This window comes from Pleurodeles waltl, chromosome 1_2 (genome assembly GCF_031143425.1).
Source record: "Pleurodeles waltl isolate 20211129_DDA chromosome 1_2, aPleWal1.hap1.20221129, whole genome shotgun sequence".
NCBI classification, from domain to species: Eukaryota; Metazoa; Chordata; class Amphibia; order Caudata; family Salamandridae; genus Pleurodeles; species Pleurodeles waltl.
Genome location: NC_090437.1, coordinates 628808595 through 628824963, shown reverse-complemented (window position 1 = coordinate 628824963; position 16369 = coordinate 628808595). Strand labels below are relative to the sequence as shown.

Here is a 16369-nt window from a genome sequence, read left to right as displayed (position 1 = left end):
AGAAGAGCATGGACTTTCGAAACAACTAAAAGAAACCCATAGATTTGATGAGGAATTGCAACAGATGGAGGATTTCTATGAAAAACAGGCCAGGATACAAATCCACAAGGATACTGGCAGTATCCTCACAGCACCTCCTCTCAGAACAAAAAGAAAACTGGCCTTCCATGGATGTTTGGACACTGATCAGCAATGGCTAAAGTGCCAAGAGAGAAATCTCCGCCTCACCAGTTTTCTCCTCACCAGTCTCCTCCTCAGTCTCCTCAACTAACTGTCTCCCCGCCTGCTACACCCACTGCAGAGTCTCCATCACACACTATGCAGTCACAACATGATACAGATCCATGGGATCTCTATGATGACCCAGTCTCAGACAATAGCCCAGAGTGCTACCCATCTAAGCCATCGCCACCTGAGCATAGCCCCTCATATGCACAGGTTCTAGCTAGGGCAGCGGCTTTTCACAACGTGATCATGCACACGGAACCTCTAGAGGACGACTTCTTGTTCAATACATTGTCCTCAACTCATGCCACATACCAAAGCCTACCCATGCTCCCCGGTATGCTCAAACATGCGCAGCAAATATTCCAATAACCAGTCAAAGGAATGGCTATAACCCCAAGGGTAGATAAAAAGTCCAAACCACCACCCTCTGACCCCATTTTTATCACACAACAGCTGCCCCCAGATTCAATAGTGGTCAGCGCAGCAAGAAAAAGGGCTAACTCACAGTCCTCTGGAGATGCACCCCCTCCAGATAAAGAAAGCAAGAAATTTGATGCTGCAGGGAAAAGGGTGGCGTCACAGGCAGCTAATCAGTGGCACATAGCTAATTTGCAGGCCCTACTAGCTAGGTATGATAGGGCTCACTGGGATGAGATGAAGGACATTATTCAGTATCTCCCCAAGGACCAACAGAAGAGAGCCCAGCAGGTAGTAGAAGAGGGACAGGCAATTATGAATAATCAAATAAGATTGGCGCTAGACTCCGCAGATACAGTCGCAAGGACTATAAATACGGCTGGCACAATTAGGCGACATGCATGGCTCAGGTAATCAGGTTTTAAACCTGAAATCCAACAAGCCGTCCTCAACTTGCCTTTTAATCAGCAACAATTATTTGGCACACAGGTTGACACAGCCATAGACAAAATAAAAAAAGACGCCGACACTGCCAAAGCGATGGGAGTGCTTCATTCATCCCAATACAGAGGCTCATTTCGAAAGCCTCAATATAGGGGAGGCTTCAGGCCACAACCAGACACAATATCAGAGAGGGGGATTTTGGGTATCCTACAGAGGACAATTCCCCAAATCTAGAGGAAAATACCAATCCTCAAAACAAGCCACTAATAACAAACAGTGACTTGACCACGACCTTCCCTCACCACACTTCCCATGTGGGAGGAAGACTACAAAAGTTCCACGACCAATGGTTAAACATCACAACAGACACATGGATACTATCCATTATCCAACATGGTTACTGCATAGAGTTCACATAAATTCCTCCAGACATTCCCCCAAAAGAGCACAAACTTTCATCGCAACATCTTGCAATGTTGCAAACAGAAGCACAGGCACTATTACTCAAACAAGCCATAGAACGTGTGCTGCATCTTCAAAAAGGAACAGGGGTTTACTCCCTATACTTCCTTATTCCCAAAAAGGACAAAACATTAAGACCAATATTAGATCTCAGGATTCTCAACCTTTACATCCGATCAGAACACTTTCACATGGTAACGCTACAAGATGTAGTCCCACTGCTACAACAGGAAGAATTTATGGCAACACTGTATCTAAAAGATGCATAGTTTCACATACCCATCCATCCAGCTCACAAAAAATATCTCAGATTTGTTATACAAGTAAAACATTACCAGTTCAAAGTATTACCCTTCGGGATAACAACAACTCCCAGAGTCTTTACAAAATGCCTTGCCGTATTTGCTGCATAGATAAGGAGACAACAAATGCATGTGTTCCCATATCTCGACTGATGGCTAATAAAAGCCAACACTCAAAAACACTGCCAACATCACACACATTATGTAATAAACACCCTACACACACTAGGGTTCTCAATAAATTACCAAAAGTCACACCTGCAACCATCACAAATTCAGCAGTACTTAGGGGCTACATTAAATACCCAAAAAGCGCCTGTAAGCCCAAGCCCACAAAAATTGCAATCGTTCCACACCATATTGCCAAAAATTCTGCCAAACCAACACTACACTGTCTGCTTTGTCATCAAACTGTTGGGTATTATGGCATCATGCATCGCCATTGTCCCAAACGCAAGGTTACCCATGCGGCCCTTAAAACAGTGCCTCGCAAAACAATGTTCGCAGGCACATGGTCATCTCCAAGATCTAGTGTTGACAGACCGCCAAACACACATTTCGCTTCAGTGGTGGAATCCCACAAATTTAAACAGAGGGCGGACATTTCAAGACCCTGTGCCTCACGCCATTCTCACAACAGATGCATCAATGATTGGATGGGGGGCACACTTCAACAATCACAATATTCAGGGACAATGGGACAACAAACAAACTATTTCACATAAATCACTTGGAACTGCTAGCAGTGTCCCTAGCACTAAGAGCCTTTCAGCCCCTTCTTGCTCACAAACACATTCTTGTCAGAACAGACAATATGACAACAATGTACTACCTAAACAAACAGGGAGGAACCCACTCATCTCAACTTTGCCTTCTAGCACAAAAAAATTGGCATTGGGCAATTCACAACAACATACACCTGGTAGCTCAATACATTCCAGGGATTCACAATCAATTGGCAGACAACCTCAGTCGAGATCACCAACAAACCCACGAGTGCGAAATTCACCCCCAAGTACTTCACAAATACTTTCATCAGTGGGGGACACCAGACATAGATCTGTTCGCCAACAACCACAACGCAAAATGCCGAAACTTCGCGTCCAGGTACCCACACCCTCTATCCAAGGGCGATGCTCTATGGATCAACTGGTCAGGAATATTTGCTTACGCGTTTCCCCCTCTCCCGCTCATTCCAGTTTTGGTCAACAAACTGCATCAAAACAAACTCAAACTCATACTTATAGCACCAATGTGGGCACATCAACCATGGTATACCACATTGCTAGACCTGTCAGTAGTAGCACACATCAAACTCCCAAACAGACCAGACCTGTTGACACAAAACAAACAATAGATCAGACACCCCAATCCAGCGATGCTCAATCTGGCTCCTGACATCTTAGAGTTTGGAGATCTAAATCTTCCACCAGAATGTATGGAAGTGATTAAACAGGCAAGAAAACCTACCACCAGGCAGTGTTATGCTAACAAATGGAAAATATTTGTATTCTACTGTCAAGCAAAACAGATAACACCGTTAGATGCAACCATACAAGACACTGTAAGTTATTTACTCCACCTACAAAAAGCAAATTTAGCTTTTTCATCCATCAAGATACCTCTCACAGCCATTTCTGCTTATTTGCAAAATAAACAAACCAAATCTCTGTTTAGGGTGCCAGTCATCAAGGCTTTCATGGAGGGACTAAAACGAATCATACCTCCAAGAACGCCACCAGTACCCTCATGGAATCTTAACATTGTACTCACACGACTCATGGGTCCACCTTTTGAACCCATGCACTCATGTCCGATTCAATTCCTAACTTGGAAAGTAGCGTTTCTAGTGGCAGTCACTTCATTACGGAGAGTTAGTGAAATACAAGCATTCACTATTGAACAACCCTTTATATACAAACATAAGGTTGTACTTCGCACAAACCCTAAATTTCTACCAAAATTCATCTCACCATTTCATTTAAATCAAACAGTGGAATTTCCAGTCTTCTTCCCACAGCCAGACTTAGTGGCAGAAAGAGCACTGCCTACATTAGATATTAAAAGAGCTTTAATGTATTACATTGACAGAACAAAATCATTTAGGAAAACTATAGTGTGTACTTACCCCCAGTTGGGAGGACTTCCTACACGTAATCCAGTTCAGTGTTACTAGAATAAAGTAGCTTTATTTTTGCAACACTGTGTGGTTCCTTTTAGGTGTGATAAGCTACTGTGTGACTGCTCTGGTATTGCAAGTGCTTTGCACTCCTTGTAGATAAGTCTTGTTTGCTCATCCACAGCTACCTCTAGAGAGCCCTGGTGTTGGAAAATGGCTCTTGTTGCAGTTACCCCCCACCTTTTGCCTGATTTTGATGCTGACTTGACTGAGAGTGTGCTGGGATCCTTCTAACCAGGCCCCAGCACCAGTGTTCTTTCCCTAAAAATGTACCATTGTTTCCACAGTTGGCACACCCCTGGCACACAGATATGTCCCTTGTAAAAGGTGCCAGTGTTACCAAGGGCCCTGTGACCAGGGAAGTCCCTAAGGGCTGCAGCATGTGTTGTGCTACCCTAAGGGACCCCTCACCTAACACATACACACTGCCACTGCAGATTGTATGTGTTGGTGGGGAGAAAAAGGCAAAGTCGGCATGGCATCCCCCTCTGGGTGCCATGCCCACAAAATACTGCCTGTAACATTACAGCCCTACGGCAGGGTGCACTATACCACAGGTGAAGGCATAACTGCATGAGCAATATGTCCCTACAGTGCCTAAATCCATTCTTAGGCATTGTAAGTGCAGATTGGCCATATTATGTATATGGGCTGGGAGTTTGTCAAAACAAACTCCACAGTTCCATAGTGGCTACACTGAATACTGGCAAGTTTGGTATCAAACGTCTCATCACAATAAACCCCCACTGATGCCAGTGTAGGATTTATTAAAAAAAAATGCACACAGAGGGCATATTAGAGATGCCCCCTGTATTTTACCCAATCCTTCAGTGCAGGACTGCCTGGTCTGTGCCAGCCTGCCACTGAGAGATGAGTTTCTGACCCCATGGGGTGAGAGCCTTTGTGCTCTCTGAGGCCAGAAACAAAGCCTACACTGGGTGGAGGTGCTTCACACCTCTCCCCTGCAGGAACTGTAACACCTAGTGGTGAGCCTCAAAGGCTCAGGTTTCGTGTTACAATGCCCCAGGGCACTCCAGCTTTTGGAGATGCCTAGCCCCCAGACAAAGCCCCACTTTTGGCGGCAAGTTCAGCATGAAAAGTAGGGAAAGGAGGGAGGAGTGACACCCCCCCCCCTGCTACTGCCCTACCCCCGCTACTCCACCCCCCCACCTTTACCAGCTAGGACCACCCCTAAGGTATCTAGAGATGAGGTGCTCCCCTCCCTGCAGAATCCTCCATCTTGGTTTGGAGGACAGGGACCAAAGGGAGTGGGCACAAAGAGGGTGTTGCCACCCTCGGGGACAGTAGCCATTGGCTACTGACCCCTAACACGCCCCTTAATCTAAGATTTAAAGGCCTCCCTGAACTAAGCTTGTCAGATTCCTGACAACCTAAAGAAAGAAGAAGGACTGCTGAGCTGAAAACCCTGCAGAGGAGACAACAGCTGACTCGTCCCCAGCCCTACCGGCCAGTCTCCTGCTTAAAAAACCCGGCAGAATAAAAGTCACAGATCCTGCAGGTCCAGCAACCCCTGAAAAGCCTCCAGAGGACTGCCTGCATCACAGAGGAAAAGAAACTCCTGTCAACAGCGGCCCTGTCTAAAAGAAAAGAAGAAACTGCTTCTGAAGGATTCCCACCTCACTCCAGAAGCGTGAGTCCTAACCACTCTGGTCGGTTGGGCCACCTGGAATCGGGCAGTGGGCATCGGGTGCAAAGAGGACCTCCAGGCAACGGTGACCAAGTGCCCACTGTGGGCTAACCTCTCCACCCCTCCACGATGACGCCTGCAGAGGGAATCCCGAGGAACCCCCTGACCGCGCCTGGCCGAAGATAACTGGCGCCAAAGGACCCACTGCACCCGCAGCCCCCAGACCTTGGAGAACTTGACATCCGGTGCAGCAATGATCAAAAGGCGGCCCTCTTCCCTGTCCGACCAGCGGTGTGCCTGAGGTGCCCCCGGGGCCTCGCCTGCAGCGCTATAGTGACCCCCGGGGTCCCCTGATATAGTTTCATTGGAAACTCAATGCCCTGTTTGCACCCTGCACCAGTCCACCCCAGTGCCACTGAGGGTGTGGGATAGGTGCCTACTTGGGACCCCTCCAGTGCTCTCTTGAACCACCCTGGTCTGCCCTTCGAGTCGCGGGTACTTACCTGCTGGTAGACTGAATTCTGAGTACCTGCTGTCTCCATAGGAGCCCACCTTAAAATTGCTCAACTTTGACATCTCCACCCGACCGGCCCCGTGTTGCTGGTGGTGGGTGTTTGGGGTTAACTTGAACCCCCAATGATGGACTACCTAAAATCCGGAGACTGGAACTGTAAGTCGTGTACTTACCTCTAAAACTGTACTTTATTTTCTTCCTCGCAGGAACTGTTCAGAAAATGCATTGTATCCACTTTTAAAATAGATATTCTCTGATGTCTTAAAAACTGTTTACCTGACTAAAGTGAAACAACGTTACATTGATGTCTATGCTAAGTACTTACCTGCAGCATTATTTACTTCTGAACTGAGTCTTGTGGGTCGTTCTAGTAATAAAGTAACAAAAAGATACTTTTTTAATTTAAAATCCTATTGGTCTGGAGTTAAGTCATTGAGTGTGTTTCTTCTATTGCTTGCGTATGTACAACAAATGCTTACCACTACCCTCTGCTAAGCCTAACTGCTCGACCACACTACCACAAATAAAGCATTAGTATTATCTATTATTGTCCCCGTCAAGTCTCTGGGAACTCCTGGACTCTGTGCACACTATATCTCACTTTGATCTAGTATATACAGAGCCAGCTTCCTACATCTGGCTTCCAAGACCCCATCTTCATTCACTAATAGGAGTTGCCTGGACCTAGTATAAGGTGCCAACACCATAGGTGTCCAACACACATTAGGCCAGCTTCTTACACATTCTTCCCTGTCATTTCTTATATTTGTACTGCTCATGCACACTGCAGCTCTTTCAGCCTCAGTTTGGTAAGTTTCCAGCTTGTCTTGTAACAATTTATTCTGACATGACATTGTGGAAGTATTTTTGGCTCCACCAATTGCTTTTCCATCTGCTCACGTTCCTGTTCTAACTGAGCACATTTCTCATGCATTTTACACTAAGCACCTAAGAAGATCCAGCTTCTTTGTCCTAATGTCCTTTTCCTTTTTTTATTGGCACTTTCTGCAAACAAGCCAATACATTTGCTGGCTCTCCAACTGCCATACACGCATTCCAGTTTTCACTCAAGCTGGCACAGTGAGACCATTCATGTGCAAGCATACCATAGGGGGCTGCTTTACATCCAGGTATTTAATTTGGGAAACTGCCTTTGTTTTTTTTGCCAAACATTTTTTACTTTAATCTTTTACTTTGTATCCTGCAATTGACGCCAGAATGTATTGCCTTTCACTTAAACTAAGAGGACACAATGCCAAAAGAATTCAGCACTCTTAGTCCGAATAATGAATTTATTAAGGCACTTCCCAAATATCAAATAAACGTCATTCAAATATATCAGAATAAGCATTTAACTCAAGTGCAGCAGAACATGTGTAGATACAAAGATAAATGCATATATCAAGCGGTCAAGACTTAAATAGAAATGTGCAATGCATCAACAGAGCATGTACACATGAGCTAGATAATCAAGATTAAAAATACTTCACCAATTGAGTTAAGGTGATCATCCTGGCCAGCGCGACTGGGGAGCCCTCAGATCAGTGAGGCAGGGGAGTCGATCGGGATCACGAGCAGATCCTCCGCAAGGCATCTATTCCACAGGCGACCTCCTGTCTTAGCGCCAAGTCTCTCCATCTTTTATACCTTAAAACACCTCAAAGAGAGAGTTCTAGAACTCCCCTTCTGTTATGAAACTAAATGCTGGCTGTACTTCGTCTGCGTTGAAAACACCTATATGAGCTGAATAGACTGCCATATTTGTTCCAAGACCCATCTGTACATTCCTCTGGTAAAAATTATCTCAGCCCTGTGAACTCTTACTAAGTGCACATCCCACATAATATGTTCCGGCACTGTCCGACTTTGTACTTGTGAAGAGAAAAACAACTTCTGTGAGGGAAAACATCTGTGCTGCCCTGCGACTGCCACAGGACCCAAAATGGAATTACTCAAACAAGATGGAGTCGATGGTCAAATGATGGTTCAATCTACATAGCATCACAATGTCCCTAAAGGATGCTCGAATTATAAACTGTATTTGGGAACTATCACTTCGGCAGTACGGATGAGCGAGTTACAAGCACTTAGTTCCCATTTACCTTTTACTTCTTTTCTTCCATGACAAATTGGTGTTTTGCAAGTCAGGGCTGCTTTCCTGCAAATAGTGGGAACTCCCTTCCACCTGGGTCAGTTCATCACCCTCCCCACTTTTTACCGTCCTCTACATACCACTGAGGTTAAGGAGTGGTTGCATAGGCTGGATCCTAGGCGGGGTAGTCAACTACTACTTGGAGCACACCAAAGACTGGATGACCAGCTCTTATTAGACTACTGAGGAGCCAAAAAGGGAAATGCATTGCTGGAGACCCTTTTGAAAGTGGTTCATTCAGTGCATCGAAATTTGCTATGCCTTGCCCAAGAAGGATCATCTGGAAGGTACCAAAACCCATTCCCCCAGAGACAAAGCCCCACTGCTGCTCTTGCCAGAAGGTGTTTCAATAGGAGAGATCTGCAAAGCGTTAATGTGGATATCCCTACATACCTTGGCCAAGCATTACTGCCTGGTTTCCAAGGTCTTTTGGGACAGCCAGTTTGCCAGCTGTGTTTTGAAAGATTTCATTTTTTTAGCAATCCATCAGTTCTCTGGGCAGTCAGTTTCTCTGGAATCCATTTTGCAGGTGAGGAATCCGCTGGTAGAAGTGTCCACAAGAAGAAAATCATCCTCCTGCGGTGACCATCTTTCAGGTGGATACTCTATCTACCTGCAGATTCCTCACTGACACACCCACCTCCATTTGATGAATGTATTATAGGGAAAGTTAATAAGAATTCACCAATATATTGGTAATGCACTACTCTGTCAGTTCATCCGCTCGCCTTGAAGGCTTGGAAAAATTGGATGGAAACTGACGTAGTCGGGGTAAGCTTTATATGACTTAAACAGTGTCATCTGATGCCACTTCCACCATCGACCAAAGCCAGCCCCCCCTACCAACGACATGAGAGCTTTGAGTTTTCCAAATCCAGTCTGGTGCCTGGAATTATTCTACAGGTGAGGAATCTGCAGGTGGATATAGCATATGCTATAGATGGAGTATCCTACCATCTGTATAATGAATCATTAGCCCTCCACTGTCTCTGCCATCTGGCTTCGAGCGCACTTGGAGTGATCATTTTCATTTTCTGACTATTCATCCTGCAATTTGGGAACTCAAGCTGCTGAAAAAAACTGTTAAGTTAGGTTCCCATGTTCTGTTTGTCTGGGAGAATTTACCATATTGTCACCATAATGTTTATCTAAAGTACTATCCTCTGTATACCTCTGTGAATAAGTCGCTGGCATTGACAATTTGTTTTTCTTCTGCACCAAAATAAAATGTAGGAGTTGTGCCCGAAGAATCTGAAGAAAATGTGGAAGAGAAATTTGATGGTGAAGACACAAAGTTGCAAGACCTGCCACCCTGTTGGGGATTAGACATTGTTTGCGGCAAGGGAACTGATTTTAACTACGGCCCCTGGGCTGACCGGCAGAGGTAGGTCAAATGTACAGGCTTTGTATTGTGCCTTGTTTAAAGGATTCTTTCTAAGCAGAAACTTTAAAAAGCATGTTTACCCACGTGCCTGACAAGATGGGTTAAGTTGTCTCTGAATTACATTCTTGTAGTTTAAAATTCAGGGTTTCAGTTTTGAGTACTGTCCACATACGATTACGTTATGTCGTGTTCTTAGCCGTGCATTCATATTTTTGATAAGCACTTGAGGTCAAAGCTTTTTCTGAGCACTATGAACACCTTTTACTGCAAAGATCATCATGTTAGCCCAGTGTGAAAGGTTTGTCCTTGAAATTTATAAATCCATGTTCAATAAATGATTGCACATGGATGTGTATATGCTATGTTATTGGAATTTGCATAGTACTTTCAACTCTTTCATGTGTTTCAACCATTGTTTAACTTTGTAATTTTTGGTGTTTGGTTAGAGTTATTTCTGTCTAGTTTCAAATTAGTTGGTGTGAGCTAATGTGAAATCAAGATGCTTTTGATCAAGGATTTTTTTTTTTTTATGTTTGGGTGGTTGAGTATGTGATCTTTTCTGTTTTTTACTCAGCTGAAGGGCAGTTGCAATTACTCAGTGCTCTATTTAAAGTCCACTCCCTGAACCTGGAGAGTGTGCTCCCCTGCTTTATATTGTTTTTATTCTGTTCAGGTCCTGTGGTCTTTGTTTTTGCTCCAGTGAGCCTGGTAATCATGTGTGCTCCCCAAAGGCGTCCCTTGTAAATGGACATACTCCATTACAGTGCTCAAAGCTGCACCCCTCATTAAGAGGATGATTTGTGTCCTGTGTAGCCCAGCTCTTATTAAGTGGAATGTTTAGTGCCAATGGTTGAATGGCCTCAGACTGCCAAGTGAAACAAACTTTAATCAATGGAAATCCATGCTGTCTGACAAAAAGCTGTGCAGGTATGAAAACATCAAATGTACACAGAACTTTGAGGTTTTGTGAGTGGAAGGGAGTGATTACCACCCAGTACACCTTTCTATAAAACTAGGGACTCAATATGCAAGAGAAAAGGTTCTTTATCTAAATAAAGAATTCCCAAAATGTTGCACCACAAGGATTACTGAATAATATTTACAACTGTTGTCTAATTTGCAGCAAATATAAAACGTAATATATGAGGTTGTGGGTAATTTTGTAACCTGGTACACGATTAGACAGGTAGTAAAATATTTAGAAGTAGAATTAAAGGAAGTAAGAGAAGATCCTGGTTTGATGGAGAGAGTTGATGTCTAAAAAGCTAAATAAGAAAGCAAAGAAGACTATTTAAAAATGAGAAAAACAGAGGGGCAGAAACTTTCCCAAAATCCTTAAAAATTGTATACAAAGTGTTAATAAATAAAAAGATACTGTATTATGATAGCTGCTGGAAAAGCATGATTGATATAATGGTATCCAATTTTCCATCCGAGATAGCAAAGGTAAAGCGTATTCCAAAATGGGTGGCTCACATGTCCTATGTTTCCTTTATGCAGGCTATTCAATTATTATGGATCTTACACAAATAGGACTTTAGAGAACACTAGTTGAGTGAAAGCCAGAGCACTAGCCTCTGTGTGTGGGCTTAACACGTTTAGTCCAGAATGTAGGTACCGATCTTTGCGACCTGGTTTATCAGCTTACTCTGTCATTATTCTACCACAGTTTCCACATAGAACACAATTATTGTGCCTGAGTGGTGAATAGGAATAGGATTATTTGGAAGGAAAGGAGCCTTATGTCCCTACTGGAATCCTCAATGATTCATGCAGTAAGAATTGAAACAGATCAAATAACAAAGACTTAGCTAAGCTGGTCCAACACAATTCCATTCTGTGCAAGGTTGGTAAATTGTTTAAACCATACAATTGCTACCCTTTGTCATCATGAGATTTAAAATATTAAATTAAATTGAGCTTAAGAAGTAAGAAAAATACTATGACATTTTTAGCAGGCTATCTATAAAGCAGGTAAATACTAACTTCTATGTGGTGATATCAAAATCTGAGCTGTGAGAACTACCCAAAATATATTCAGAGAAAACTATAAGAAGTGTTCGATTTCCAAATTACCTTCTCAGTTTATGAGTAACTTGTGGCAAAGTAGCAAAGACTTTCCTTATATAGATACCTTGCCCAATCCACGTTGAGACAAGCACTTTCAAAACTTTGAATAGGGCTGAATCCATTCTACTCATGTTTTAGGTTTAAGAATGCAGTTTCATGTAGCAATAATAACTGTACATGTGTCTTGAATGTAAGAGGGAGGAAGATGATGTGCTGTAACGGCCACAGCTGGCAACTTTGGAACTGGAGAACCAGGTTTGAGTCTCTGCATTTGCTCAATCAACATCCTGTGATTTTGGACAAATCTTTTAGGGCCGGACTATGATTGCCAGACGGGTTACTTCATCACAAGCGAGACCGATATCCTGTCCCCCCGTGTTACGATCTCTGTGGGCTATTATGGGATTGTAATACGGCAGACGGGATATCCATCACGTTTGTGACAGAGTAATCCCCTCTGCCAAACTCTAAATCAGCCCTTAATCTCCCTGTGCCTTCAAAAAAATGAATGTTCTTGTGTAATGCAACTGGTACTGCTCATGTAAAGCGCTCCAGTATCTTTGGGTCGAGTTTGCCTCATAAAAGGCTGAAAAATACTGTGCAATACACTGCTTGCCATATCAGACTTAATTTTTTTGACTGCTGGAAGAGAAAAAAAATTAAACCTTTTTTAAAGAGGTATTGTTTATCAGATAGGAGTCAAGCTGTTATGGATATGAACTTTATTTATGTAACTTGTTCAATAAGATAGTATTATTGGTAATAAACACTTTTTTTTAAAGGAAATTATAACTTTTTATATGTTTAAATGGGTATTTTAATAATGTCTTTGTTTACAGATTTAGTTGTTTGAAAGACTACAATGTAATTAAACATATTTTTTTAATGCATTACTCACTGATTGGCAGTGCTGTTTGTGCAATCTAAAGTGTTCGGTACAAGTCTTTATTTGAATTTCATTACAAGACCGGAGGCTATCATTATGCATAAAACCTTTAGTGCTGCCTCAACATGCAGCCCTTTAAAGAACACAAACACATCAAAAAGTAAAACATTGTATTCCAGAACCATAGTACAATGTATATGTCCATGGCAACAGCTCTCTTCCTCTTTTATTAGCTGCTCCACTTTCATTTATTTGTCTGTTATTCTCTGGATGCTTTTCTTATCTTTAAAGCTATTCCAATGTATGGAATGCACTCTTTCAGGCATTTATTTTGTCTACATTTAACTAACCTTTTTTAGAAAACGGTAATGGTTAAGTAGTTATTAATACACTGTATTTCACAATTATTGAATGTGGTTTTCAAGAAATACCTACTTACCGCTTGCCACCTTCTTTCAGCATTCAGTTAAGGCGAGGAATTAATCCAACTCGCTTTCACCTTTGTCTAATCCCCTCCGAGCATCGGAGGTGCTTGGAGACTCAGATGGAAGCGGGAGACCAGTTGGTTATGCCGTGCTCCAAAACCTAACTGTATCAGTCATTTTAGGAGTGTGTGAGCCAGCAAGTGTTCTTAATGAGTCCTTCAGCAGCGGTGATCTCGTGCATGGTTTAATGACCCCGACCATGCCAGTGAGGTTACAAGTAGCATTTTAGGAGTGTGGTGACCCTGCACATGTTTTTATTGAACCAGCGGTGAGCTTGTACATGATTTAATGACCCCATTGGCATAAAAAGCGGACTGAAATTCAGCCGCCATTATTGTTTGAGCTGTGTCATTTCGAGTGTCACTATGACAATGCCTTGCTAAAAGGCAAACGTCGGTTACTTTCAGCTGACATGCCCCGCTTGACAGTCAGCTGATTACTGATGTTGCTTTGCTTGTCCTAATAATTCTGTTTTCTTCCTTCAACCTTGGGCGTTTATAACAAAAAAAATAAAGGGAAAAAAAGGAAATTATATGCTAATTATATTAGAGTTGGGACTGCTTCACTCATTTGTTTTTTCCAGCATAAATACATTTTTAAATTGGGTTTAGTAGAATTGTAAATAACATTTTAAAATGTAATTGTTTAATTATAAATAGTTGTTTTACCAATTTAGTTATTCTGTCTTAATAGTGCATATTATTAAGTATTTTAGGTAGCATGGAGAAAGAGTCCTGTCAGATAGAAGTAAGTGAGATGTGTACCAAGTACTTTTAGGAGGGATTGAAAACCTCTATCAAAAAAGCGGCGGAGGCTCCTGTGTTTAGGGGGAAGAGAAGCACTCCTTCAGACGAGGAGTACTTATCTGTCTCTGATGAAGACAGACCCACAAACCTAAAAAAGCACAGAAAGACCCTAAAGAAGTTAAGACACCTGAAAAGGCCCATGACCACTGGGTCAGGGTCAAAGAGAGATGAACCCCCTTTCTTTGGAGTGGTAGTCTTAGCAATGCAAATGGGGTAGTCTTAGTTCTAAAAGAGGTGATGGTGTCCATTGTGGCACAGGAGGCAGTGATGTCCCCAGCGGCACAAAAGATAACTAGAACTCACTCAGCCTGGATGAAATGTTTGATATCGATACACACAACAAAGGGTTTGATGAGTTTGTCTTTGTCCCAGGTGAAGGCTTAGACACCTTTGGGAGTCTAGGTGATTTACAGGGCACCTTGTCTTTGTCCTCCTAGTTCATTAAAGATCCCTTGGGGAAGGAGATGTTTAGCCCACAGAGCTCTGAGTGGTGGCAACTAACACAAGTATCAAGATTTATCAAACAGTGGGCGAGAATACCTCTACAGAGACAACACCGAAATCCGATGCAGGCTGAAGATGACAAAGCATGTCATAAATCTAAACCCAGAGTTAATAAAGCTCCTGTTTAAATCTGGTAAATAGCCCAGGAAGGGCTGGAACGGTGCCTTAAACAGTGTCAGGACAGTCTGTTGGACATCTTGGGTCCACTGGCACATATTTTAGATATACCTGAGGAAGCATATATTAATGACACTGAGGTAGACATAGAACTTTTAAAGGGTTGGAGTCAAAGGGTGGTCTGCATGCTGGGCAATGTGCCTGATATCTGAAAGAAAGAAGGCCATTCTTATGAGAATAAGCCCCAACTTCGTTGAATTGGCCAATGAAGAATCAATGAAGAATCAGAGGGGATACAATTTTAAGTCTTTGGGCAAATGTGTCCACCTTCACGTGTTTGAGCGAAGCCCAAAACAATATGAGGCTTGTGTTCAGCGAACATATATTTGCAAGATCCAAATTGAGGGGACTGGCTGCCGGCCGAGGATTTGGATGGTCCCAATTTTATTCTCAGAACTACGGCAGAGGTTTCAAAACCTCATCTGGATTCTACCCGCAAACAGGAAGCTCTAGAACCAGAGGAGGAAGCGCTAACTCTCAAGGTGCAGGACTAGGTAAGTGGAACAATTTGTTCTGGTTCTTCCCAAGTAAAGGTAGCCATAAGGCTAAAACTATTAACTCACAAAAGAGGAGAAGTGACAAACGATCCCAGGGTTCTGGAAGCTATTTCAAGTTTCAAGACAGATTTCTGGGAAAACTCTATTCAGGTCTCTCAACGCTAGGAGATTGCCTTTGACAAAGAAAAAATTGATTTGATGGATGTAAAGAAATGGCTCCCTGTTGCAGTTACCCCCCCCACACTTTTTGCCTGATACTGATGCTGACTTGACTGAGAAGTGTGCTGGGACCCTGCTAACCAGGCCCCAGCACCAGTGTTCTTTCACCTAAAATGTACCATTGTCTCCACAATTGGCACAACCCTGGCCCCAGGTAAGTCCCTTGTAACTGGTACCCCTGGTACCAAGGGCCCTGATGCCAGGGAAGGTCTCTAAGGGCTGCAGCATGTCTTATGCCACCCTAGGGACCCCTCACTCAGCACAGACACACTGCTTGCCAGCTTGTGTGCGCTGGTGGGGAGAAAATGACTAAGTCGACATGGCACTCCCCTCAGGGTGCCATGCCAACCTCACACTGCCTGTGGCATAGGTAAGTCACCCCTCTAGTAGGCCTTACAGCCCTTAGGCAGGGTGCACTATGCCACAGGTGATGGCATAGGTACATGAGCCCTATGCCCCTACAGTGTCTAAGCAAAACCTTAGACATTGTAAGTGTAGGGTAGCCATAAGAGTATATGGCCTGGGAGTCTGTCAAAAACGAACTCCACAGCTCCATAATGGCTACACTGAATACTGGGAAGTTTAGTATCAAACTTCTCAGAATAATAAACCACACTGATGCCAGTGTTGGATTTATTAAAAAATGCACACAGAGTGCATCTTAGAGATGCCCCCTGTATTTTGCCCAATTGTTCAGTGCAGGATTGACTGGTCTGTGCCAGCCTGCTGCTGAGAGACGAGTTTCTGACCTCATGCGGTGAGAGCCTTTGTGCTCTCTGAGGACCGAAACAAAGCCTGCTCTGGGTGGAGGTGCTTCACACCTCCCCCCTGCAGGAACTGTAACACCTAGCAGTGAGCTTCAAAGGCTCAAGCTTCGTGTTACAATGCCCCAGGGCACTCCAGCTAGTGGAGCTGCCCGCCCCCTGGACCCAGCCCCCACTTTTGGCGGCAAGTCCAGGAGAGATAATGAGAAAAACAAGGAGGAGTCACTGGCC

General features: G+C 43.5%; 1 protein-coding gene across 20 annotated transcripts in view; it reads left to right on the top strand.

Moving 5' to 3' along the window:
• Positions 1-16369, top strand: part of BLTP1 (bridge-like lipid transfer protein family member 1) — a 1779540-nt gene that overhangs the window by 157734 nt on the left and 1605437 nt on the right. For all 20 annotated transcript variants that reach the window (XM_069242474.1, XM_069242454.1, XM_069242518.1 and 17 more), the window contains one exon: positions 9580-9730. In XM_069242474.1, the coding sequence (XP_069098575.1) occupies positions 9580-9730 (151 nt within the window). The remainder of the gene's footprint in view (positions 1-9579; positions 9731-16369) is intronic.